We start from the raw sequence: 23,215 nt of genomic DNA on the forward strand, positions 1-23,215 counted from the left end.
CTCCAGGCCCCACTTGGAAGCTTGGCAACCCTAGTTTGGGTTCATGGTACCTGTGGGGAGAGACTTCAACCTTCCCCCTGCCATTTTCCTGGCCTGAAACAGATGCAGGAAGCTGCTATTTGTCCTGTTGGAGAAACTAGCCCCCCTTGCCCTGCACACTGTAGTCCCAATCCAAATCAGGCGTCATGGGTCCCCCCCCTGGTCACTGGTGGGGGATGGGGGGGCTAGGGTTGCCAGATCTAGGGTGGGAAACTCCTGGAGATTTGGGGATGGAGACTGGGGAGGACAGGGACATCAGAGGGGGGTACAGTGCCATAGATAGGGCTGCCAACCTCTAGGTAGTAGCTGAAGTCCCATGTTCAAATCTCACCCCAACCTGAAACTCACTAGATGTGCCTTTGCCATCTGGGGTAATATTGTTAACCTGCTTTAACTGTAAGGATTACTGAAATAATACACTTAGAACACTTGAAATGTGCTCTATAAATGCTAAGTATGATTATTTCTCAAAACATAATTTCAAGGCAGACTTCTGTTCTAAATTCCAGACGGGTAGGCGAATTGCAATATCTAAATGGGGGCGGGGGGAAACCGTTTTCTGTTTTGGAAGGAGCTGCATCCGCTATCACTTGCATATCAAACCGCCCAGGCGCGAAGCGGTAAGTGGCTGCAGATCTCTGGAATCTGCTGGATGGCTCACCTGCTACTGCACAGCAAGCCCGTCCACTTGTTCAATGGACAGAGTCGCCGTATCAAAGTCCAACAAACCCAGGCAGCATCATTTACATACAATGTGATTTATTCATGAATATTAACTGTATGGCTGCTCCCAGTGCAGCACCCTTCATTTGTGTAGATGCTTTCAGTAGATGCTTTCTCTCTGCGTGCCAGCCAAGTACAAGGAGGAAGGAGTGGAAGAACAGGCAGTGGAAGCTACTATCTGGCCCTTTTTTTCAGTGTCGAAGTAGAAGATTCTGGTTCCTTATCCTTCCAAGAACCTAGCACTGTAGCTCACAGTGGTCTCCTTTACTCCCACTTCCTTTCCTTCTACATCTGTTTAATGTGGGTAGACCCCATCCCTATTCCCACAGTTAAAACAATGAGGACGGGCCATCCGACACAGGCCCTTGCAATAGAGATGCGCTTGTAATAGAGATTTAAGCAAGTTTAAACTTATGAGTTTCGGCTGGCCTAAGCGTTCTTGACTGTTTGTTGAATTATGGCCACGGCCAAAAAAACAAATACAAACTAAAACAGAGACTGGTCCCAGTGCCTTTGAGAATCTACACTGAAAATAAATTCAGACATGACCAGACAAAGGTTGATCCATTCCACGAACACAAAATGGCATTGATTAAAAACATGGAATCAGAAAACCTCTTCCAATACAGCAGTAAAGAGGGGCCTTAAAATGGGGTTTGAAGAGAGTAATCTGCTTGCTGCTCTCTGATCTCATTCATGGGATGCTGGGAGTTTCTTTTCCAGCCCAAAGAGCATAGTTCCAGTAGTTATAGCGGCACAACTAGAGGAACTATTCCTTCTCAGCCAAGGTTGCCAGGTCCCCCTTCACCACTGGTGGGAGGTTTTTGGGGAGAAGCCTGAAAAGGACAGGGTTTGGGGAGGGGAGGGACTTCACTGCCATAGAGTCCAATTGCCAAAGTGGCCATTTTCTCCAGGTGAACTGATCTCTATCGGCTGGAGATGAGTTGTAATAGCAGGAGGTCTCTGTCTGCTACCTGGAGGTTGGCAATCGTATTCACAGCAGATGAGGGTTGCTGGGTTGTGACCCAGAGATCACATCTGTCTCTTTAAGCCATGCTCCACTGAAAGAGGCTAGCCTGCTGGAGCACAGTGATGCTGCCCATCTGGAGCAGTGGGGGGACAGCATGGAAGTGGGGACCATGCAGTCGCCCCATTGTCTGTTGGGTCTGTTAAAGATACAGCCTGGAGACAGATGATAGCTTATTCAGGGGGCTGAAGGAGGTGTGGCAGAGTCATCCTCTTCCATGTGATGCCCAGTTCTTGTACCAACCTCCAGGTGGGGCTTGGAGATCTCCCAGAATTACAACTCATCTCCAGAATAGAGAGATTAGTTCACCTGGAGAAAATGGCTGCTTTGGAGGGTGGACTTCATGGCATTACACCCTGCTGAGGTCTCTCCCCTATCCAAAGCCCACCCTCCCTAAGCTCTACTCCCAAAATCTCCAGGCGTTTCCTAACCTGGAGTTGGCAACTCTAGGGGGTTACCGCACTTTGTATTCCCAGCGATGTATTAAGAGTTCGAAAATGTTGTAAAAGGGATGAACAACCTGCCCTTTGCTTTTGCTTCCAGGTCTGCACGGTGCAGCCTTCCTACCTGTGATTGCAGAACAAATCCCGCATCACACAGGGCAGGATGTTTCTCTGACAGGGTACATTGAGTTTTGCACCAGATATAGCAAACTCACTGCAGTACGTTTTGATAAGAGAGGAGCTGGTAGTGGGAAAGGAGGAGATGCCCAGACAGCGGCATTGGAACCTGCATTGTAGATTGAACGCAAGGGGGCAATGGTTACACAGCGAAGTGGTTATGTAGGAATGTGAAAAAGAGCAACGAGGTCACAGCAGAGAGAGGATTAGAACATAAGCATCTTTGAAGATCAGAGCATCCCAACAAGGGTATTTCCACAGCCTGTCTCCAGAGGATTGGATGGCTCCTATGAGCGGCAGTAGGATATAGAGGATATAAAGCTTTTATCTCTGAGTTGTTGGTTTAAATCAATATTTGAAGTGATTTGTAGTTAGCACATTTTAAAAGCTTTCATTTCAGTGCAACCCATCTGAAAATGGAATGTTAAATTCTTCTTTCACAACAATTGCTTATTGAAGATTAATGAATGGGCTAATCTCATATCATGGGACTGGCGGATTGTTGTCACATGATACTTTCCTTTGATGGATGAGTCGAGTGTGGTGCCACCTGAGACTAACAATTAGAACTTAAATATCCAACTAATCAAAATTATTCGTTTTACTTATTGTACAAAAATCAAACATACCATTTGTCTGGAGGAACATGCAAGATCAGTTAGCATACAGTTAAAAATGTTTACGAATTGAAACAGCTCTTCAACAATCCATCTACAAATAAGAACAGGCTGCAGCTACAAAGCCACCTAAGGCTGCCAAGTGAAGAAGATCAGCTTCCATCTGGCGAATGACCTCCAGGGCCATTTACAGTCCAGTTTTCAGCATAACACTGCCTAAGATCAGGCTAGAGAGCTCCAGCAGTAATGTGGGGGCAACAGCACCTTCCTGCCACTGCCAGGACCTAACCCCCTAATCTCACACCACCACCAAAATTATTTGCAGGAAGAGCCAGGGTTAGCAAGCAGTGGTTCTTCAGCATACCATGCCACATAAGCAGTGTAGGTTAAGAAGTGGCGTTTAGGGAGGGGGCATTCTCTTCCCATACCTGTGTTTTTTAAACTCCATGTGATTATTTGTGAGTATATGTGCCGACAAGCAAACATCCGGCTAGCTCACCGAGTGACTCTTGTGATTAAGCAACTTAATGGATCTTTGCATGAGGTGTGCACACCAAAGGCAGCAAGTCCTTGTGTGGTTGTCCATGCTAGAGTTGGGAGGGATTTAAATACTAATCCCATCAAATACCTTTAAATGTATACTACTCTTTTGTAATTTAAAAGCTTGACTATGCCTGAGTATGACCCCTTGTATGTTTTTTCTGAACCCCTTCTTTCTCCTTAACTTTCTATTATAAACATTCTCAAAAATATTTAAAAGTATTTTCATCCCCCCATTACTGAAATGGTGCCCATACCCCCCCATTACTGAAATTGTGCCCCCAGTGTGGGCTAACTGGCAACTGGCTACAGCAGAGAAGCCAGATTTAGTCCCTCTGTGCTAGCAGAATAGGAAGAAGCTCAGGCCCAGAGAGGCAAGTGTGTGGAGGCAGAACCATTTTATCAAACCTGGCTGGGCATAATGGTATGGTGGTGCAGATAAAGGCGGTTTTTGTGGAAGCAGCCATGGAGGACTTGCAAGTAATTATCATTGAACTCTATAGATACATAGGATAATACTTCATGAAAGGCACATAGCATGTATACTGCTAACTTTAAAATATTTCATAGTCACCAAGCCAATCATAAATTGCACCCTACGCCTAGCCTTTTAGAAGTCGAGAGGCTTGTAGAGTACTAACCACCCATGAATTCCCCACATACAGCTTGCCCATATCATTCTGTGAGTCATCTCTCACACTGAACAAGGATGCACTGGAAAAAGATAACACCAAAGCAAACAGGAGATCATTATATAGCCTTTATTTGGAAGAGGATGTAACAAAATACTCCATTTGTTTAAAATTGTCAGAATTTTTTTTTAAAAATACAGTGGCAACTGATATGTTTAACACCAGAGTACATTATGCCTCCTTCTCAGCAAGGGCACCTGAGTCTTCAGATGATGGGTTTGCTAATGGAGCTCACCAGACTCTGTCTGGAGGGATGAGCTTTGTACATTCACTTTGTCTCTAGTCTATGGCTTATTTCTAACCAGGAGAGGCACGTGAACACTTCTTGCCTTGGATCATCCAATTCCCTCTTGCAGAACTACAGTCCATAAGGAAACTTAATCTGACCTCGGATTCATCAGGTATCTTTGGCTTGTAATGAGTGAGAACTAAAAAGGTTCTTTAAACACACACACACCCCTTTGTGTAACATTCCCATTTTCTCTGGTGCTGCTATAAACAGAGCAGCTATCTTTTGCTTTAGGAAGGCACTTGGCACAGGGGGCTTTGCTGTTAGGTATACCAATAGAGACACAACTAGACCTTCAGGGTATACTGCACAACAACCCATTTTTGTCTTAGGCAAGAATGGCTACAGAAAACACCTGAAAAAAACAAAAATTTTAATCAGCACTGTCACTCCAACATCAGGTCTTCCATCCTTTAAGAAGATGGTCTACCAAGAATCAGTTGGAAAATAAGCCATGCAGGTGGTGTGGTAAGTCTAGAAGGAGGCACGACTGAAACATGGCAGAGAACAGAATGGAGAGGGAGAGAGCGCCCATGGAAGAAAAGGTCTATAGAGTGACAGGTAGGAAGTTATGACCCATATCAGGTGCATTCATTTCCCCGTACAAAAATTTCCTTCAGGAGTCACATGTTCCTGCATAGTTGTGGGTGACAGGATACAGGAGAACATCTACGTCTAGGAAGCAGTCATTGGATACACATAGAAAAGAAAGAAGTGGTCACCTCTTAAAGAAGGTATGTGAAAGTTATAGCTTCCTGTAAGCTTCATTCTTCACCCAGATGTTTAGGAGATGGCCGCCTTTGCCTGCGTTGCAGCTCATCCACTTGGCGCTCCAAGCTGCGCACTTTGGCCTCCAGCCGTGCCCCAGAGTGGTGTGACCCACTCAGGCGGCCCAGCAGGGCATAGAGCATGAGCAGGGTCAGCAGGAGGGAAAGCTGAACAGAACGATCATGCACCATAGAGACAATGAACATGAAGCAGGACATGAAGATGACCAGCTTAAGGCCCCACATGATGCGGCTCAAGATGGCGAGCATCAGATTCAGCAGCAGCGACAGCACCCAGTAGCCGATCAGAGCAGCCAGGCCCCAGAGAAGCAGCGTCTGCACCTGGTCAGGGCTCAGCTTCAGGAACTGAGTAGCATGATCCCCTGGAACACAATAAAGAAATGCAAACAATTACATTACAAATAATTACACGTACCCCATCTAATATGGTGCTACCTTCATTATTATGACAGGGTGTAAAGAAGCATCACTAGGTGCTGAAAGGAAACATTCCTCCAATGAACAATTTAGTCAGAGTGATGCTACTAGCAGGAATATAGTGAGAGTCTGAAACTTTGTTTCGGGGTGGGGGGCAATGTATGCCCATTTAATTCAATGATCACAAGCTCTTTTGTCCAGGAACTCGACACAAGAGGTCCATGGCAATGTACACAAGAGAGATTGAGAGGTATTTACAAATGTTACACAAAGACCTACCAGCAATCCCAGCACACTGACAACTGAACTGTATGATGCATGTGTTTTTAAAACACTTGTCTGCCACAATTTACATTTTTAGGATAATTTTTTTTAATACAGTATGACTAATGAGCCTGTGCTTTCAACTGAAATACACTTATTTAGGACTTGCCTCCAAGCCAGTATGACTTTTTTCTTAATACACAGACCCAGATATATTTAAAAGGGTTACCCATGGCTGCTGAAAGGCCATAATAATAATCAGGCCCATCAAATACATAATCAGGCCCATCAAATACAATAGCAAGCATTTAACAAGCTATTTTAGGCATGCCTGAAAGGCTGGACATATCCAGTGGTATTTTTTCACTTTTTGCAGTATGAACAGCACCCCCCACCCCTCCCATCCTATCATAATGAACAACATTCTAAAAGGTTCAAAAAGCAGTTTGCTGTGGGGACTGGTGCTTGAGAAATATAGGCCCAGTGATTCTTTGTCTCATGGCCAGTGAAAAAAACATAATGACTATATCTTTAGGATCGCAGACAAAAGCATTTTGTGATTTTACATAAAGAATAATTTATCTGCAGAAATAAATTAGCTGTCATTATGAGTTTAAGCTGATTTGTGTATGCTAGAACTCTCTCAGCCCCCAGGGAGGCAGGCAATGGCAAACAACCTCCGAACGATCTCTTGCCTTGAAAACCCTATGAACTGACGGCACTTTCCACCACCACATCCCATCCTTACCTATCTTCCAATATGGTGAAATGCTGAACAATGCAATCCTGTCTATGCTTACTTAGAAGTAAGTTCTACTGAGTTCAATAGGATAATTGCAAATAAGCATGCATAGCAGTGCAGCCTATATCATTCATGTAGAAAGCAGGAATGACTATTGGCGGGGAGAGGTACAGCATTTAACATCTTCTGTTCTCATCCAAGCAGGTCTCTTACCATCAATCCCAAAGGAAGTAAGGAACTGTCCTGCAATTCGAGCCACAGCAAATAAACCTGCAGCGATTCCAGAGGATAATACCCAGAACAGGGAAGAGACATTCTGCAAGGAGAGCAGAGACATACACTGGGATTGTAAACGAGCCACTGATTGCACCACTGCCAGCACCAAGGTCTCAGCCAACTGCGTGATAGAGGGCAACCCCTTCAGCTGCTGTACTGCTGAAGTGAGGAGGGCACAAACAACAGGAGCTACGAAGTGGGTAAAAATGTACCAATTAAAGAATATGTGCAGAATAGGCTGTGGTTCTGCAGACTGAACGAGAACTATAAAATCTTAAAATACTTTCTACTTGTTCTGCCCTGTGGCGCAGAGTGGTAAGCTGCAGTACTGCAGTCCAAGCTCTGCTCACGACCTGAGTTCAATCCCAACGGAAGTTGGTTTCAAGTAGCCGGCTCAAGGTTGACTCAGCCTTCCATCCTTCCGAGGTCGGTAAAATGAGTACTCAGCTTGCTGGGGGTAAAAGGAAGATGACTGGGGAAGGCACCGGCAAACCACCCCGTAAACAAAGTCTGCCTAGTAAACGTCGGGATGTGACATCACCCCATGGGTCAAGAATAACCCGGTGCTTGCACAGGGGACCTTTACCCTTTACTACTTGTTCTGTAACTGAATGGAAATATTTTCTCTCTACTTTATATGGAAGCTTACAATGAACTAGGAGTTTTTTCTAACTAGTACTGAGCCAGGCCTATATTGCCGCCCAAAGTATTAGCCTCAATAAATAATACAAGGGAATTAGGTAGAACTGAAATTCTAGCATGGTTTATAATAACATGGTTATTAACATAGTTTATAATAATACAGACTACTAGGCCTAAAGCAGTGTTCAGAACAAAAAGATTAGTCAAATACATCTGATGAAGTACTCTGGTTCACAAAAGCTTATGCCGCAACACTTTAAAGGCTGCCTAAAAATTTTGTTATTTTGGTTGCAGACAGCTTAATGTTGTTATTCCTTCTTGAATGAATTGCAGAGATGATATGTATCAATATTAGAATTGAAATTAGCCTAATTGAGTTTTTGTTTCAAATAAACGTGAGCAGAACATGAGTTTCTATGCAGTAGAAAGCTGCTGTCAGGTTCAGGCAAAGGCCTGACAGCTGCAGATTTTATCAATAAATAATTCACTGAACCAGGAATATGGATCAATGCATGCAACCATTTACATCAACCTGCAAATATTAGGCCCTCCTATCACCCTCAGGTAAACTGAGCAGTCAGCATTGTTGATTTTCATACACAGAAGATGCAAGTGATCCAAGTCTTGTGGTCATACTCTTAATGCCTCACATTAAGAATCCCTGCTTATAGAAACCTAGCACATGCAGAAACAATGTGGCTACAACCCTTGTATGTTAACTTTTCATAGGCAGGGGTGCTTTTTTGATATGGGAGGACACTGCATTTATTCCCCACCTACATTCTGAAGTAGTCCAGTCCAAAGAAGGCAGAACCATTTGATTATTCTTCCCCAAACATGCTGCTCAGCCCATGTTTGTGCTATTGCTACGTGGCACACATGCAAGCTTACAACTAAACATGGAATTTCTCTATTACCTCATTCAATATCAGAAAATTATCTGGTCCAAGTAAGTCTTCTAAGGTCTCCCTCATGGCATGAGTAACTTTGGACAGAAAGTCAGGCTGCAAATTTTTCTCTCGCCGTGCCTCCCTCCAGTGTTGCTGGCCACTAGTCATACCCACGAGGAAGGTAGCAAGCAACACCAGGATGGCGAAGGTTGATTGTAGTAGGAGCTGGCGGCCACACCATAATAAGGGGTCCCTTCTGCTCATCTTGTCAATTCCTGCAAATATAGTTTAAGACAGTACATTTATCTGGTACTACAGAGCATTTATTCAGCACATGTTCACATCACTCTTCTTCTAAGATGCTTAGGATGACATGCTTGATTCTTCCATTTTATCCTCACAATAAGCCCCAATAGGCTGAGAGAATGACTAGTCCAAGGACACCCAGTGAGTTTCATAGTGAGTGGCGATTTGAACATAGGATTCCCTAGGATTAGTCTGACACTCTAACCACTATACTGCATTGGTTCTCAAACAGAACAAGGAATGACAAAGAGGTGTATGATGTCATAGGCACACAAATGTGCACTCTTGCTACAAGACCACCACCCCATCAGTTATAAAGAGAAATCACAAGGAATGATGACTCACATATAGCCAATGAGAAATGCAGACTCCTGAGCCACTGAGAACTATTAAATCCATCATACCATTCTATACCCTCTATCTACAAGGAAAATTGACTAAATATGCAAACAGATATGAAAATTATTGTCGAAGGCTTTCACGGTCAGAGTTCATCGGTTCTTGTAGGCTATCTGGGCTGTGTGACCGTGGTCAGGAAAGAAAATACCAAGACCATGGTCACACAGCCCGGATAGCCTACAAGAACCGAAGATATGAAAATTGTTTAAAATTACCTGTATTAAGCAGTTAGATGTGAACGACTGCGTGAAACAAGAGCTGATACTGTGGAGAACAGAAATGGAAACATATACTCCTGGCAATATCTAAATCACAATGCACAGGAAGCTGAACAGTAGTAAGGAACAAAATCACTGGATTTCTTTTTCAAACACATGTGTGTGGAAAGTGCCATCAGGTCTTAACTGACTTACTGCGACTCCACAGAGAACACTTGAAATAAGGCAGCAATCATATACACACAAACACATTTGGGAGAGACTATGGTTATTGTTTATTGCACATATTGCCTTATTTTATTACATTGCTTTCTATTGTAATCCTTCCTGAACCTCAGCAAGGAAGGTGGACTATATTTTTTAAAAATTTGCCTGGTACTTCTCTACAATTAAGTTTTTTTTTTTCCAAATGGCACACCCTGAAGGCAAATATAAACGAGTCTAATAACTTACTTTACCAGCCAGGAGATCCTCTCTAACACCATTCGTTATTTAAATTATTAATCCAAAGGGCTACGCCCCAGTGCATCACTCCCAACCCTCTTTTTACACACAGCCTCGGGCAACTGCCTTCCCCAAACCTTTGCAACGATAATCTATTGCAGGATAGAAACCCCAACTTCTCCTTGCAACCTTTCTAGAGGAGCATTTGGCAGCAGGTTCAACCCAACCACTCCCAGGCAGGCCACAGCAAATATTCCTGCCCCATCTCACCCCATTACCTCCCGCCCCCCCCAATTCCCCAAGGGACTCAGTGGCCCTAAAATGCTTCACTCTGCACAGGAAAAGAAACAGGCCCACAAACCTCAATGGAAAACAATAACAACCCAAGAAGCGGGGCCAAGTCCGACCTTTCTTCCCCGCCTGAAGAAAAGAAAGAAACTACCCAGGCCAGAAGTGAAAACCTTTCTCTCTCTGTGGCAAGATTTAAATCCTGATCCAAGTCCAGTTACATGCTGGGAAAAGCAGTTTTTGAAGCTCAACCCGGAGCATGCTGGGAGTTGTAGTTCTGCGCCCGTTTCCTACCGCCTCGGTTCAGGGCACCTCTGTGGCTCTTATGGTTGCAGGTCGACAATGAGAGTTCTAATTAAGGCACGCGGAGATGCCGTTGCCAAGAGGAAATTGAACTTGTGGAAGGCTTTCTGTTCCTTGGCCCCACCATCAGCCAAAAGGGAGGCTGCAGCCAAGAAACCAGGAGGAGATGGAGACTGGGAAGGGCAGCCAGGAAGGAGCTGGAAAAGCTTTTGAAGTGTCAGGATGTGTCACTGGCCACCAAGGCTAGATTAATTCATGCCATCGTATTCCCTATTACTGAAGAAGTGAGCTGTGGCTCGCGAAAGCTCCTATCCTACCAGAAAATATTTTTGTTAGTCTTTAAGGTGCCACTGGACTCTGGCCCCTTTTGCCTATTACTATGTATGAGTGTGAAAGCTGGACAGTGAAGAAAGCTGATAGGAAGAAAGCAGATTCCTTTGAAATGTGGTGTTGGAGGATTTATGGATACCATGGACTGCCCAAAAAAAAAAATCAGTGGGTTCTAGATCAAATAATCCACAACATTTGGCCCATGAGGCCCAAGCAGTCATCCTCCATTTCACTATTATTAGCAGTGAACAAAAGGGAGACTGAAGCCAAGAAATCAGAAGGAGATTGAGACTGGGAAGGGCAGCCATGAAGGAGTTAGAAAATATTTTGAAGTGTAAGGATGTGTCACTGGCCACCAAGACTAGTTTAATTCATGCCATCGTATTCCCTATTACTATGTATGGGTGTGAAAGCTGGACAATGAAGAAAGCTGATAGGAAGGAAATAGATTCCTTTGAAATGGGGTGTTGGAGGAGAGGGTTACGGATCCCGTGGACGGCCAAAAAAACAAACCGGTGGGTTATAGGTCAAATCAAGCCTGAACTGACCCTAGAAGCTAAAATGACTCAACTGGGGCTGCCGTATTTTGGTCACGTTATGAGAAGACAAGAGTCACTGGAAAACTCAGTCATGCTAGGAAAAGTGGAGGGCAGCAGGAAAAGAGGAAGCCCCAACAAGAGAGGGCTGGACTCTATAAAGCAGTGGTTCCCAACCTTTTTTTGACCAGGGACCACTAGGACTTTTTTGTTCGGGGCAGGGACCCCAAGGTTCAAAATAAAAATTCCTGAGAATTTGAAAATAAACTTTAATCAAACATTAAGCTTAGAATAATATTTGAACATATATTTTTATAATAGAGGATTTAATCAAAACTGTTAGTTAAACATTAAGCTTAGAATAATATTTGAACATATATTTTTATAATAGAGGATTTTCAATGGAAAATATTCATTTATTATGGGTTTATAACTTTGTTTCGCGGACCTTAATTTAGTTCTCGCGGACCCCTGGGGGTCCACGGACCCCTGCTTGGGAACCAGTGCTATAAAGGAAGCCAGGGCCCTCCGTTGGCAAGGCCTGAGCGAGGCTGTCAAAGACAGGACATTTGGGAGGACTTTCATTCATAGGGTCGCCGTGAGTCGGAAGCGACTTGACGGCACTTCACACACACGCGCAATTAGCCCGAAGCAGGGCTTTCTATTCAGTCGGCCACAGCCGCCTTCAATATCACCTCATCAGCAACGGTGTCGGGAATTGTAGTTCACGAGGCTCACAACGAGCTCCTCCGGAACCGGAAATCGGTGACTGGGGGGGGGAGGTTCGGCCTTGCGCGAGGCGGCGCTTCGCGGTGCATGCTGGGAGGCATCCGTTTCCGCCTGCCGCCGAAGCCTCCCGCGCGCGCTGAGAGTTCGAAGGCGTCGCGCTTGGGGCTCCCGGAAGTAGAACCTTCCCCCTCCGCGGCGTGGCCCGGAAGCAGCCGCGGGGCTTGTACCGAGGAGGCGCTCGCCATGTCTCTCATCTGCTCCAGTGAGTGACCGACCGGCCCGCCTTCAACCGCTTGTAGCCGCGGGCAGGCGGAGAAGAGGAGAGTGGGTGGCTTCGGGCAGCTGGCGGGGGAAGGAGTGGGGGAGGCCCTCCTCTCCCCTCCTCTCCCCTCCTCTCCTCTGGTCTTCCCGGGCCGCGGCAGTAGTTGGGAGGGGAACGCGGACGCTTGTGGTGTTTCAGTCCCTTCGGGATGCCGGCGTGGAGGGAGAAATCGCCCTCGGGCTCCGGCTTTCTGGTTATGTGCATTCACGCACAGATAGACGTGCACGTGTGTAACATGCGTGGGTGTGTGCTCGTGTGCAGTTGTGCTCATGTATGCGTGCAGTCGCACACCTAGTCGGGTTGGGGGTGAAGAACTGGATCTTGCTGGGAACTTGGGTTATGGTCTCAGACAGGGGTGGGGAACGTCAGGCCCGGGGGCCGTATAAGGTCTTGCAAATTGAGGGCTGTGGCTTCCTTTATAGAGTCAGTTCATCTCTGTTGAGTCTTGTTGGGTCTTCCTCTTTTCCTGCTTTCTTCAACTTTTCCTACCATGATTGTCTTTTCCAGTGACTCTTGTCTTCTCATAGTGCAGGGGTGGGGAACATTGGGCCCAGGGGCCGTTTAAGGCCTGCAAAATCATTTGGTCTGGCCCTTTGTGGGTCCTGGCAGATCTCTAGCTCAGAAGGATTTAAGACTGGCGATCCGCCTCCTCCTGCAGACAGGAGTAGCCTCTATTCAAGGCGGATGTGAGTTTGTTTTGGCGAGAAAAGGAACCTTTTCCCCCCCTTGCAGAAGAGTCCTTAGCTATGGAGCTGCTAGGACCGCCCAAGAAACTGTGTTAACCTTTTCCCACCTGGGCCATGGAGAAACGTATTCCCTCTGTACTACAAGAGGGCTGGGGGCGGAAGCGGCGAATGGCCCGCGAATAATGTTACAAATGGCCCTTGGTGGAAAAAAGGTTCCCCTCCCCTGGTCTAAGAACACATGATGTATCTATCCACCTTGGTAAAACGTATGTACATCTGATCAGTCGCTGGATGAGACCTCCCTTGGGAAACCTAAATATACTTCACAGTGGGTAGCCGTGTTAGTCTGTTTGCAGTAGTCAAAAAGGGCAAGAGTCCAGTAGCACCTTAAAGACTAACAAAAATATTTTCTGGCAGGGTAGGAGCTTTCGTGAGCCACCGCTCACTTCTTCAGATACAGATATCTGAAGAAGTGAGCTGTGGCTCGCGAAAGCTCATACCCTACCAGAAAATATTTTTGTTAGTCTCTAAGGTGCTACTGGACTCTTGCCATTTTTGACTAAATATACTTGTTTGAGTACTTTCATGATGGGAGAAAGGATACAAATATAATAGTAATAAAAATATTTAACAGCCTTCTTTTCTGGGTGGTCTGTTACTGGGCTGGAGCTTAAGCAGCTTGCTGGATTGCCATTCTAGACTGATTTGTCCTTTTGTGGCAACAAAAAGCAGCCTGTGAACCTGATCTGAGGTGGGAGTTCCCAAGCCATTTAGTTCAGCCTCTGCTTGATAGGATGTGTGTGTGTAAAGTGCCTTCAAGTCGCAGCCTTTTTGGGGTTTTCATGGCAGACTAACAGAGGTGGTTTGCCAGTGCCTTCCTCTGCACGGCAACCCTGGTATTCTTTGGTGGTCTCCCATCCAAACACTAACCAGGGCTGACCCTGCTTAGCTTCTGAGATCTGTGCACAAAGAGGTCTTAGTAAATTTTTGTTTTAAGCTCTTTACCATGGACTTCAAGGTTTGGGGCATTTGATCCCATTGCTAAATTGCTATATCAATTAAGTATTTATAATTATTATAGTTGATTTAAAAAAAACATATTGTAGTTATTCACTTGTAGTTATTCACAGTGGCATTTTAAAACAGTGCATACTGTTTTGCAACATTTAGTAAAAAACAAAATCCAATCTTGTGGCACTTTAAAGACTGTTGAACTATAAATTTGTCTTGGTTGGCCCACCATCAGACTATTAGTCTCTTAAGGTTTTGTTTTCTTCTAAATTTGTGCAAAACCCTTAGTGTCTTGTGGAAGAATGGGATAGAAGTAGACTAAGTAAAAGGTGACACAAAGCTGTTGCTACCATCCCTACAATTGTACAGTATTTGGTGAAATATTCAGAGTAGCTCTGCAGCTGTTTCTGTTGTTAAATGGGAAAGCAGAGCTATATTATGGTGTGAAACCAGATTCTGTTCTGTTATTTGAGTTGCTCATGGTGCAATCAATTTCAGTGGACTTAAGAGGTAGCTGTCTAAGATGACACTGTCACTTACTTTGAAACATTAAATATTGACTGAACTAAGACATATAGGCTTTTTTCTCTGTCACTATGTATCAATCTGATCAGCCATTTAAATCAAATTATCATTTTAACTCTAGTTAACGATTGCATCATAGCTACGGAAAAGACATGTTAGGGTAACTTGTAACAGCAAAAACCTTTTAATGCTTGTCTACATCTTGCAATACAACATTTCAAGAAACATGCCCACAGTACTTCATAAATCCTCTTGGTAGTGCAGTATTTATTTTTCAGTTGTGTACACTGTAAATTGATGGCTATGTGGGTGTTTCTGCAATTCTGCATCTTAAGGCATTAAGAATTATCCGTGGGTGTGATTTGTATGCACGATATGCTCTTCAAGACTTTAGGCTTTAAACATTATCTCATCACATGCACAGCCTCTTACTTAATTCTCTTGGGGAACTAGGACAATTCTAGTGAATGTTAATTTGGAAGAAACCTAGTGTCTGTTTCTTAATTAACTGAGATCACAATAGTAAACCCTATAAATAAATTGGGATATTGAATTATTCTGTATAACCTTGAACTCTTCAGTAGCATATTGTCCTGGCAAACAAAGGGGCATAGTAAATTAGTCACATGAAATACATACTGTTATATAAACAATAAATTCTATATCCTTGGCAAATATTGTCGTCTCAAACATCTTTTTCTAATCACACTCAATATCTGAAAGATCAGTGTTTCCCATTCTAAACTTTCATTTTCAGAACAGGATTTCCCACCACCTCCTGCTGGTGCTCACTGAGTCCTTTGAAATTCTGCTTTTTGGGGGCAGGGGGCCCTCATGAACAGCATAGGGAGTGGAGGGTTTTTAGTGAGTTGGGAGAAATGGTGAAAAGCCTGTCCACTAGCTTAGTTGCTGTTTTGCTGGTGGAACAGCTCTTTTGAGTCTAATCCTAAAACTTCAAGAACTGAAGGTTTGCATAGATGCAGCAAGCTTCTCTATTCTCTCATATGTTAGCTTGGTTATTGAACTGGCGTGTGCCACTTTCTTTTATATACCTCAGAAGATAGAGACATTTGACATAGGCAAGGGGTATTACAAATTATATATCATTGTAGAATACAAGAATTGTAATTACCTAATACTATAGGTAGTCCTGGATGGTTATTGGAAAGCATTTTGAAAGAGTAAAGGACAATAAAATCCACCTAGGGCAGATTATGGAGAGTGGGATATAAGTCTTTTAAATACATAAATGATATATAGTTTAAAATCTTGCCTCGAAAAGGATTTCACTTTTAATACTAAAAGAGACCATATTTCATGAGAGTTCCCCCCAATTTGCCCCAAGTCTAATTTTCCATTGAAGAATATTGGGGGGGGGGAGGGGGGAAGCTGTGTGGGCATTTAACTTTTCTGTGCCGTTTATTTCAGTTTTCTCCTCCTTGTAGTTTCTAATGAGGTGCCTGAGCATCCCTGTGTGTCTCCAGTCTCGAACCACGTCTATGAGCGACGACTGATTGAAAAGTATATTGCAGAGAATGGAACTGACCCGGTGAACAACCAGCCCTTGTCTGAAGAGCAGCTCATAGACATTAAAGGTGAGGAGGCCTAAAGCCGAGTTTTTCAAGTTTCCCTTTTTTTATGATACTTCGGATAGAATGCCTCCCTTCTCTTTCTCTGAATTCTTGAATACTGATGGCTGGTTAATACAAGGGTGTTATACATGAACGGTAGAAACAGTCCCCTAGAAAGTACAGCTCAGCAGTGCTGAAGGTCCTGAACTTGCCATTGTGAGATGATAAATGCTTCCATTTCATCCCCTCTCTTCCTTAGTCCATATGTGCCTCCTTGCCTCCAGGTCCTTCCACATTCCTGCTTGTCATCTCAGTGTATGGCTGGGATGAGGAAAGAGCCTAAGATCAAGTATGTCATTCTGGAATGGCAGTGGACGCTGCACCTGAACGTCTCACAAGGCATATGCCATTTATGAACAGCTGGTTTATCCATCCTTGGTTTTAAAGGTGGCTGGTTGGTAAGACAGCAGAGGGGACAGTGGTGGTTATTTCTAAAGTTAATGCTTACTTGAATATGTCATTCACAGTTGCCCACCCAATTCGCCCAAAGCCACCCTCTGCTACTAGCATCCCAGCGATTCTGAAGGCACTTCAAGATGAATGGGTGAGTATCTCTTTCTATTGTATTATTGAGTAGAAATTCTTCATCTATTTACTGATAGAACTGAGAGTGTTCTTTCTGCTTTCCAGCAGAAAAAGAGGCCTTCATGTGTGACTTGGGCAGTTATGCTGAGGTCTCTGTCCTGTTTAGAGTGGAAGAAAGCAAGACATTGCTGTGTTGGAATGTTTGGGCAACGAGGGAGGAGGTTTCTGAGCCAGAAGTGGTTTCATCCTTGGCAAAAATTAGTAGCGTGCAGGGTTAGAGTGAGATCAACCGCTCTGAGGAGTGCCTAGCTGTCACTGTACCATAACCTCCCCCCCCCCCAATAACCCTATCTACCTTCTTCAGGATGCTGTCATGCTGCATAGTTTCACACTTCGGCAGCAGCTGCAGACCACACGCCAGGAACTCTCTCATGCTCTGTACCAGCATGATGCTGCCTGCCGTGTCATTGCCCGTCTCACCAAAGAGGTCACTGCTGCAAGAGAAGGTGAGACACAGAGATGGTAATCCAGCCCTTATGGGTGCCCGGTCTAGAGGGACAGTTCCCGTGTTTGTCCTTCATGTTAATCTTATTTTAACCTGCTAAACTACTTTTTTTATTTTTGCTTCTGCACAGCTTTGGCAACTCTGAAACCACAGGCTGGTCTCATTGTCCCCCAGGCCGCACCTTCTTCGCAGCCCAATGCTGTGGTAAGGTCCACCTGTCTGTCTGTCTCCGAGTCCTGTCTCCGAGTACTCCGAGTTCATGCTCTGTCTCCTTTCTCTGGACTTGCAAACTCTTTCTCTTCTTTTTTTTCCAGGGTGCCGGTGAGCCAATGGACTTAGGAGAACTGGCAGGAATGACCCCTGAGATTATCCAGAAGGTAAGAGACAAGCTTGGCTCAGGATTCTCCATCCATCTTTGCTGTAGCTATTGTTGTTAGTGCTGTCTGTTCAAGCTGCAGAGCTGACTGTGTTCCAGACAGTTGTGTTTTCCTTTCTAGATAGCAGCAGTAGTGCCTGAGATTGTCCCCTGCCATTTGATGCTGTAATATGCCACGTTTCGTCCTAATAATGTTTTTATCTTGCAGCTTCAAGACAAAGCCACAGTGCTGACCACTGAGCGTAAAAAGGTAAGTGCTTCTTAATGTTTTACAGGAAGGAGAGGCAACAAGTGGTTCTGTGGTGTGTAGAGAAAGGAGTTGTTGCTCCCTAGGCTAGGCTAACAGGACATCCCTTTTCCAGCATAAAAACTGGGCAATCTATGGACAATCACCTGACAGGGATGCTCTAGGCTGATCCTGTATTGAGCAGGGGGTTGGACTAGATAGCCTGTATGGCTCCTTCCAACTCTATGATTCTATGACTTTTGTGTTTGTTTTGCCAGAGAGGAAAGACTGTGCCGGAGGAACTGGTGAAGCCCGAAGAACTAAGCAAGTACCGGCAGGTGGCTTCACATGTGGTGAGTATGGTGCTCTTGCTTCATAGGGGAAGTTGCCTTGAGGAAACGGGCTCTGAGCCACAGGCTTTCTAAGTTTTACTGAGCGTCTATTGCAGACAAGTAATTGAGCTTCCTCCCTGCAGTCCAGTTAGCCCACTTAAATGATTCTGCCATCAGCTAATTATTGCTGGAAGCTTTACCTAAGCCTGGGAGCAATCTAGCTTGGAGTGAATTGGGCTCGGAGCCTATGGCTTAGGAATTCCATGTTTCTATTTGAGTATGATGCTCATCCCCCAAGCCCCTGTATGCCAGTGGTGTTGCACAGCGCTTATTACCAAGGACAGATCAGCATGGTGTCTCATAGCTGGGAATTGCTCTCGTCTACCTGATTGATACTCCTGTTCTGGGAGCAAGACCAAGCTTGCTTCTCTTGGACTCTTATCCAAGGAAATCAGTTTGTTTCCCTTGCTAAGGACACCAGAGCCCCCTTGCTGCTTTTGTTACTGATGGTGCAAGCATGGAGCTGAGCCTGCAGTAAGAAAGCCTGCCAGTGATGGTTATCAAATCAAAATGAGAGCAAGTCCTATTGAGGGGAACAGCACATTGCAAAAACTCTGGCCAAAAGCCTGGGAACGGTTATCTGTGTGCTTTGTAAGGGTTTCTTCTTATGTTGCTTGGCAGTTGATGAGATGAAGCAGTTGGGGCTTTCCTCTCTCTTGGCCTGGAATGTTAATCTTGACACTGTTGCTTTTGGATAGGGACTGCACAGTGCCAGCATCCCAGGCATCCTTGCTCTCGACCTGTGCCCCGCCGACACTAACAAGATCCTTACAGGTACGTTAAGGCTTTTTATGTGTCAGCTTCTCTCCTGAATGTCTCAGTGAGGATCGTGGGAGCCATGGAGGCATCTCTGTTCCTTGCTTTAATTGAAAAAAGATAATAGTTTGGGATATTGCTGCTGACTTTGAAGGGTCCTGGTTCCATGAGGTTATACTTTATTTATATGGCTATGGGCAGTACTCAGCCAGCGTACGTTCTGAGACAGCAAGTGCTGAAGGAATGTATGGCTGCTTCTTTCTCCCCCACCCCTTGGCCTCTTGACTGAGTGCTGAGCCAGTCTGTTTTCTCAGCTTCCCCTTTTATGTTCCAGGTGGAGCGGATAAAAATGTTGTTGTGTTTGACAAGAGCTCAGAGCAGATCTTGGCAACTCTCAAAGGTCACACCAAGAAGGTCACTAGTGTCGTGTTCCACCCATCCCAGGTAAGGACTGTAAACTGCGCTGTTTTTACTTTTGAATTATGTCACTGACTTTCACGCCAGCCTGAAGCAATTCTTCTATCATTCTCTCTCGATCCATCAACGAGATGGGCTGTCTTTTAAGCAGTCTTTTGGGGGCACAGCTTTTCTTTCTGTTTCTAATTAAGCCCAGTTGCTTCCGTCTAATGAACAGAGTGCTTTCTTTTTTTCCTCCAGGAACTAGTGTTCTCGGCTTCTCCAGATGCCACTATCCGTATCTGGTCAGTCCCCAGTGCTTCATGTGTGCAGGTTGTGCGTGCCCATGAGAGTGCTGTGACGGGGCTGAGTCTCCATGCCACAGGTGACTATCTGCTGAGCTCCTCTGATGACCAGGTGAGATGAGGACCAGAGGTGTATGTCTAGATTGGTTTAGCTGTAAAACCTGTCATAATCAGACACCTGCAAAATGAATGGACAGTTCTTTACCCTATACCAACTCAGCCTTTTCTTTCTCTCTGTCTTTGTGTCTCTCTCTTTCTCTCTCTCAGTATTGGGCCTTCTCTGACATCCAGACTGGCCGTGTCCTCACAAAGGTCACAGATGAAACTTCTGGCTGTGGTAAGGACCCTGCATTTTGCCTCTAACCTTGGAGCTTCTGTGCGACATGGTTGGGGGAGAGTAGAGCCTCCAGGTTTGTTGTGACTCATGGGAGCAAGAACGGTGGATGGAGGCTTTACCGTCTTCTTGAATGCTGGACTCCTGGTGACTTCTGTGGTGATACAGTCTTCTTTTCTCTTGGCAGCTCTCACCTGTGCTCAGTTCCATCCTGATGGGCTTATTTTTGGGACAGGGACTATGGACTCTCAGATTAAGATTTGGGACTTGAAGGTAAGATATATGCTTGCATATTTAAACTTGCCTAACATAAAAAGTAGGTATGTATGAGACCATGTGTTGAAAATATTCAAATAGATGCTCTATAAATGCTAAGGTTTATTACTGTTGTTATGCTCCTTCTGAATACCCCTGAGTGAGAGATTGCATGTAAGTTCGTTTACAGGCCCAGAAAAAATGCTGCCCTGGAGCAGTGGTGCCCAACTGTTAAGCAGTGTCCTCTGGGTGCTTTACTAGATTGTTCCTTCAAAGTAAGACATCTGTTTAAGTTAAGTTTTATAGTGTCTCAAGGGCTCCTGAAGCAGTAATATGCATGCAGTTTGGAAGCTGGCCGGGAGTTCGTTTCAGTGAAGTACAATCAACGCTCACTTTTTATTGCTGATTACAACAGCATGTTGGCATAGCTGGGTACAATCATGTTATGTCTGGGCATCTCAGGTACTATGAAAATTGGAACACTGTTTGGCTTCAACCACGGGTGTGTGTGCGCAAAAATGAAGAGGTGAAAAATGAACTCCCCAAGCAGGTACCAAGGGAGAATTTATTATAGGTCCCCTGTGCAAGCACCGGGTCATTCCTGACCCGACGTTTTCTAGGCAGACTATGTTTACGGGGTGGTTTGCCAGTGCCTTCCCCAGTCATCTTCCCTTTACCCCCAGCCAGCTGGGTACTCATTTTACCGACCTCGGAAGGATGGAAGGCTGAGTCAACCTTGAGCCGGCTACCTGAAACCAACTTCCGTCGAGATTGAACTCAGGTCGTGATCAGAGTTTGGACTGCAGTACTGCAGCTTACCACTCTGCGCCACAGGGCTCCGAGAATTTATTAATGCAGTAGAATTAAACTTCATTGCTTGTAGCCAAAGGCCACTGTAATCCATAAAAAACAGAACCAAATAGCATATGTAAGTGTATAAATGCATACACACACTGGGTTGGATCCTGTGAATCCCTTTAGCTAAGGGCAGAGCCTTCCTCCATTAGAACATACTTTGTTCACTAGAGAAAGGCTGTCTTGTTTGTAGAATTTATCCATAGGATCCAGTATCTCCCTAGCCTATTTCAGAAACAAAATAGAAAAAGGAATTAAACATTCTTCAATGTACCACCGGGTACTCAAGTGCCCCAAACATCCTATCAGCCTGTATGTCTGGCACAGATAGTCTTGAGCTGTCACAGCAAATTTTTGGAACTAGTACAAACATACCACTTTCTGTAAGGAGGATCCATACTTGTGCTTTAGCAACCCTATTAAGGCATGAAGATGCTTGCAACTATTGGTTCTAGAATGATGATATAAAAAGCAGCTTAATATATAATGAGTAGCACATTCTCCCTTCTCAGTCCCACAGTACAAAATTTTAAATGATGAACACATCTCCTTTCCAGAATGGTATAATGAGTATCTGTTGTAAAAGCAAGGCTGTGAAATATTTCTTTATAGGAGGATACAGTAAGAAAGACAAAATATTTCCCTAAACCAAACACTGTCTTAAATACCATTGGCAATACAGTTAAAATAGTCTCATGTGCCTGCCCCAGGGGCAAAAATTGCACGGTTGCCTGTATCAAAAGGTGCTTCTAGCTATTTTTTAATTTCAGTTGACCATGCTGGGTTAACTAAAACTCTCTAGGAAGCCCCTTGCTCTAATACTTAAGATTTGTCCCTCCCTCTTTGGCCTTCTTAATCAACTTTTAACCTACGTGGGGACATATAATTAAAAACAGGCTTTAGGTACTTCGTCCAGCTGGATGCTGGTGCTAAGATGAACTGAACTCCCCATGCCATGTAGGAAACGTCATGGGGAATGTGAACTCTGTTAAAGAAAAATTGTTTGCAGTACAGGCAGGCATGGGGCAAAGAACTTACAACTTTTTGCAAGACAGGATAGGGCCAGGCTGCTGCTTTCTACTATAGTATGGCTTAACACTGTCCCTAATCACTATGGCTGACTGCCTCTCTCAGGAGCGGACTAATGTGGCAAACTTCCCAGGGCATTCGGGCCCTATTACCAGCATTGCCTTCTCTGAGAATGGTTATTACCTGGCCACGGCTGCGGATGACTCTTCTGTCAAACTGTGGGATCTGCGCAAGCTGAAGAACTTCAAGACACTGCAGCTGGACAATAATTTTGAGGTTTGTGTGACCTTCTGTGTTCCCTAAGGCATCTGTATTTTTTTGTTCCTCTAATCTGCAGGCTTAACAGTAGCTGGAATCCCTTCTTGTGCTTGGGGTTCTTCTGTCTGTTTTCAAAGCATGCTGTGATTGTTATACACCCTTCTGTTAGTAGCACTATGCTTTTTGTGCCCACTTGGCTGGGGCATAAGGTGCTGCACTCTGCTGAGAGTGTGGCTTATTGAAGATGTGCGCATCTCAAATGCTTGTTCCTTCTTTTCAGGTGAAATCTCTCATATTTGACCAGAGTGGCACCTATCTGGCCCTGGGTGGCACTGATGTCCAGGTGTACATCTGTAAGCAGTGGACGGAGGTTCTCCACTTCACAGGTGAGAGGCTGGGGCTTTATATTGCAATTTGAAAAGTGCTGGCAGATGGTACCAAGAGATAGGTAGGGGTTGTTCTATTTGGAGACACATGCCGTGGAGTAATTTTCTATCTGATTTTTTGGTTTTTTACAGAGCATAGCGGCCTGACGACAGGAGTGGCCTTTGGGCACCATGCTAAGTTTATTGCTTCAACAGGCATGGACAGAAGCCTGAAATTCTACAGCCTGTAGCCTCTGCTTCCTGTATGTGAAAGGAGTGGAGCCTGTTATTCACTGTAGTGTTAAGATATTTGGGGAACCATAGGGCACAAGGGGTGGGTGGGA

General features: G+C 44.7%; 2 protein-coding genes across 2 annotated transcripts; one reads left to right on the forward strand and one right to left on the reverse strand.

Moving 5' to 3' along the window:
- Window positions 1–5,233: 5,233 nt before the first annotated feature.
- Window positions 5,234–8,830, reverse strand: TMEM109 (transmembrane protein 109). The gene is made up of 3 exons (XM_056851732.1): window positions 8,594–8,830; window positions 6,972–7,074; window positions 5,234–5,697 (listed from the first exon to the last, which is right to left on the reverse strand). Exons 1-3 carry the CDS (start codon window positions 8,828–8,830, stop codon window positions 5,312–5,314), a joined length of 726 nt encoding a protein of 241 aa, XP_056707710.1. The 3' UTR covers window positions 5,234–5,311.
- Window positions 8,831–12,285: 3,455 nt separating this feature from the next.
- Window positions 12,286–23,215, forward strand: PRPF19 (pre-mRNA processing factor 19). The gene is made up of 16 exons (XM_056851117.1): window positions 12,286–12,381; window positions 16,109–16,258; window positions 16,762–16,838; window positions 17,184–17,325; window positions 17,455–17,528; window positions 17,639–17,701; window positions 17,909–17,950; window positions 18,205–18,279; window positions 19,017–19,092; window positions 19,409–19,518; window positions 19,732–19,887; window positions 20,043–20,112; window positions 20,297–20,382; window positions 22,354–22,524; window positions 22,787–22,892; window positions 23,025–23,215. Exons 1-16 carry the CDS (start codon window positions 12,363–12,365, stop codon window positions 23,120–23,122), a joined length of 1,515 nt encoding a protein of 504 aa, XP_056707095.1. The 5' UTR covers window positions 12,286–12,362; the 3' UTR covers window positions 23,123–23,215.

The sequence above is a fragment of the Euleptes europaea genome, chromosome 6, assembly GCF_029931775.1.
Source record: "Euleptes europaea isolate rEulEur1 chromosome 6, rEulEur1.hap1, whole genome shotgun sequence".
Classification (NCBI taxonomy): domain Eukaryota; kingdom Metazoa; phylum Chordata; class Lepidosauria; order Squamata; family Sphaerodactylidae; genus Euleptes; species Euleptes europaea.

What these genes read in the sequence shown, in the direction of transcription:
- TMEM109 (XM_056851732.1), bottom strand. Translation starts at nt 8,830, where the DNA reads ATGAGCAGAAGGGACCCCTTATTATGGTGTGGCCGCCAGCTCCTACTA. An exon ending in ATTTTCTGATATTGAATGAG is followed by an intron (nt 7,075 to 8,593) that starts GTAATAGAGAAA and finishes CTCTCCTTGCAG; the next exon opens with AATGTCTCTTCCCTGTTCTG. An exon ending in TACTTCCTTTGGGATTGATG is followed by an intron (nt 5,698 to 6,971) that starts GTAAGAGACCTG and finishes ATTGTGTTCCAG; the next exon opens with GGGATCATGCTACTCAGTTC.
- PRPF19 (XM_056851117.1), top strand. An exon ending in GCAGCTCATAGACATTAAAG is followed by an intron (nt 16,259 to 16,761) that starts GTGAGGAGGCCT and finishes TGTCATTCACAG; the next exon opens with TTGCCCACCCAATTCGCCCA. An exon ending in GGCAGGTGGCTTCACATGTG is followed by an intron (nt 18,280 to 19,016) that starts GTGAGTATGGTG and finishes GCTTTTGGATAG; the next exon opens with GGACTGCACAGTGCCAGCAT.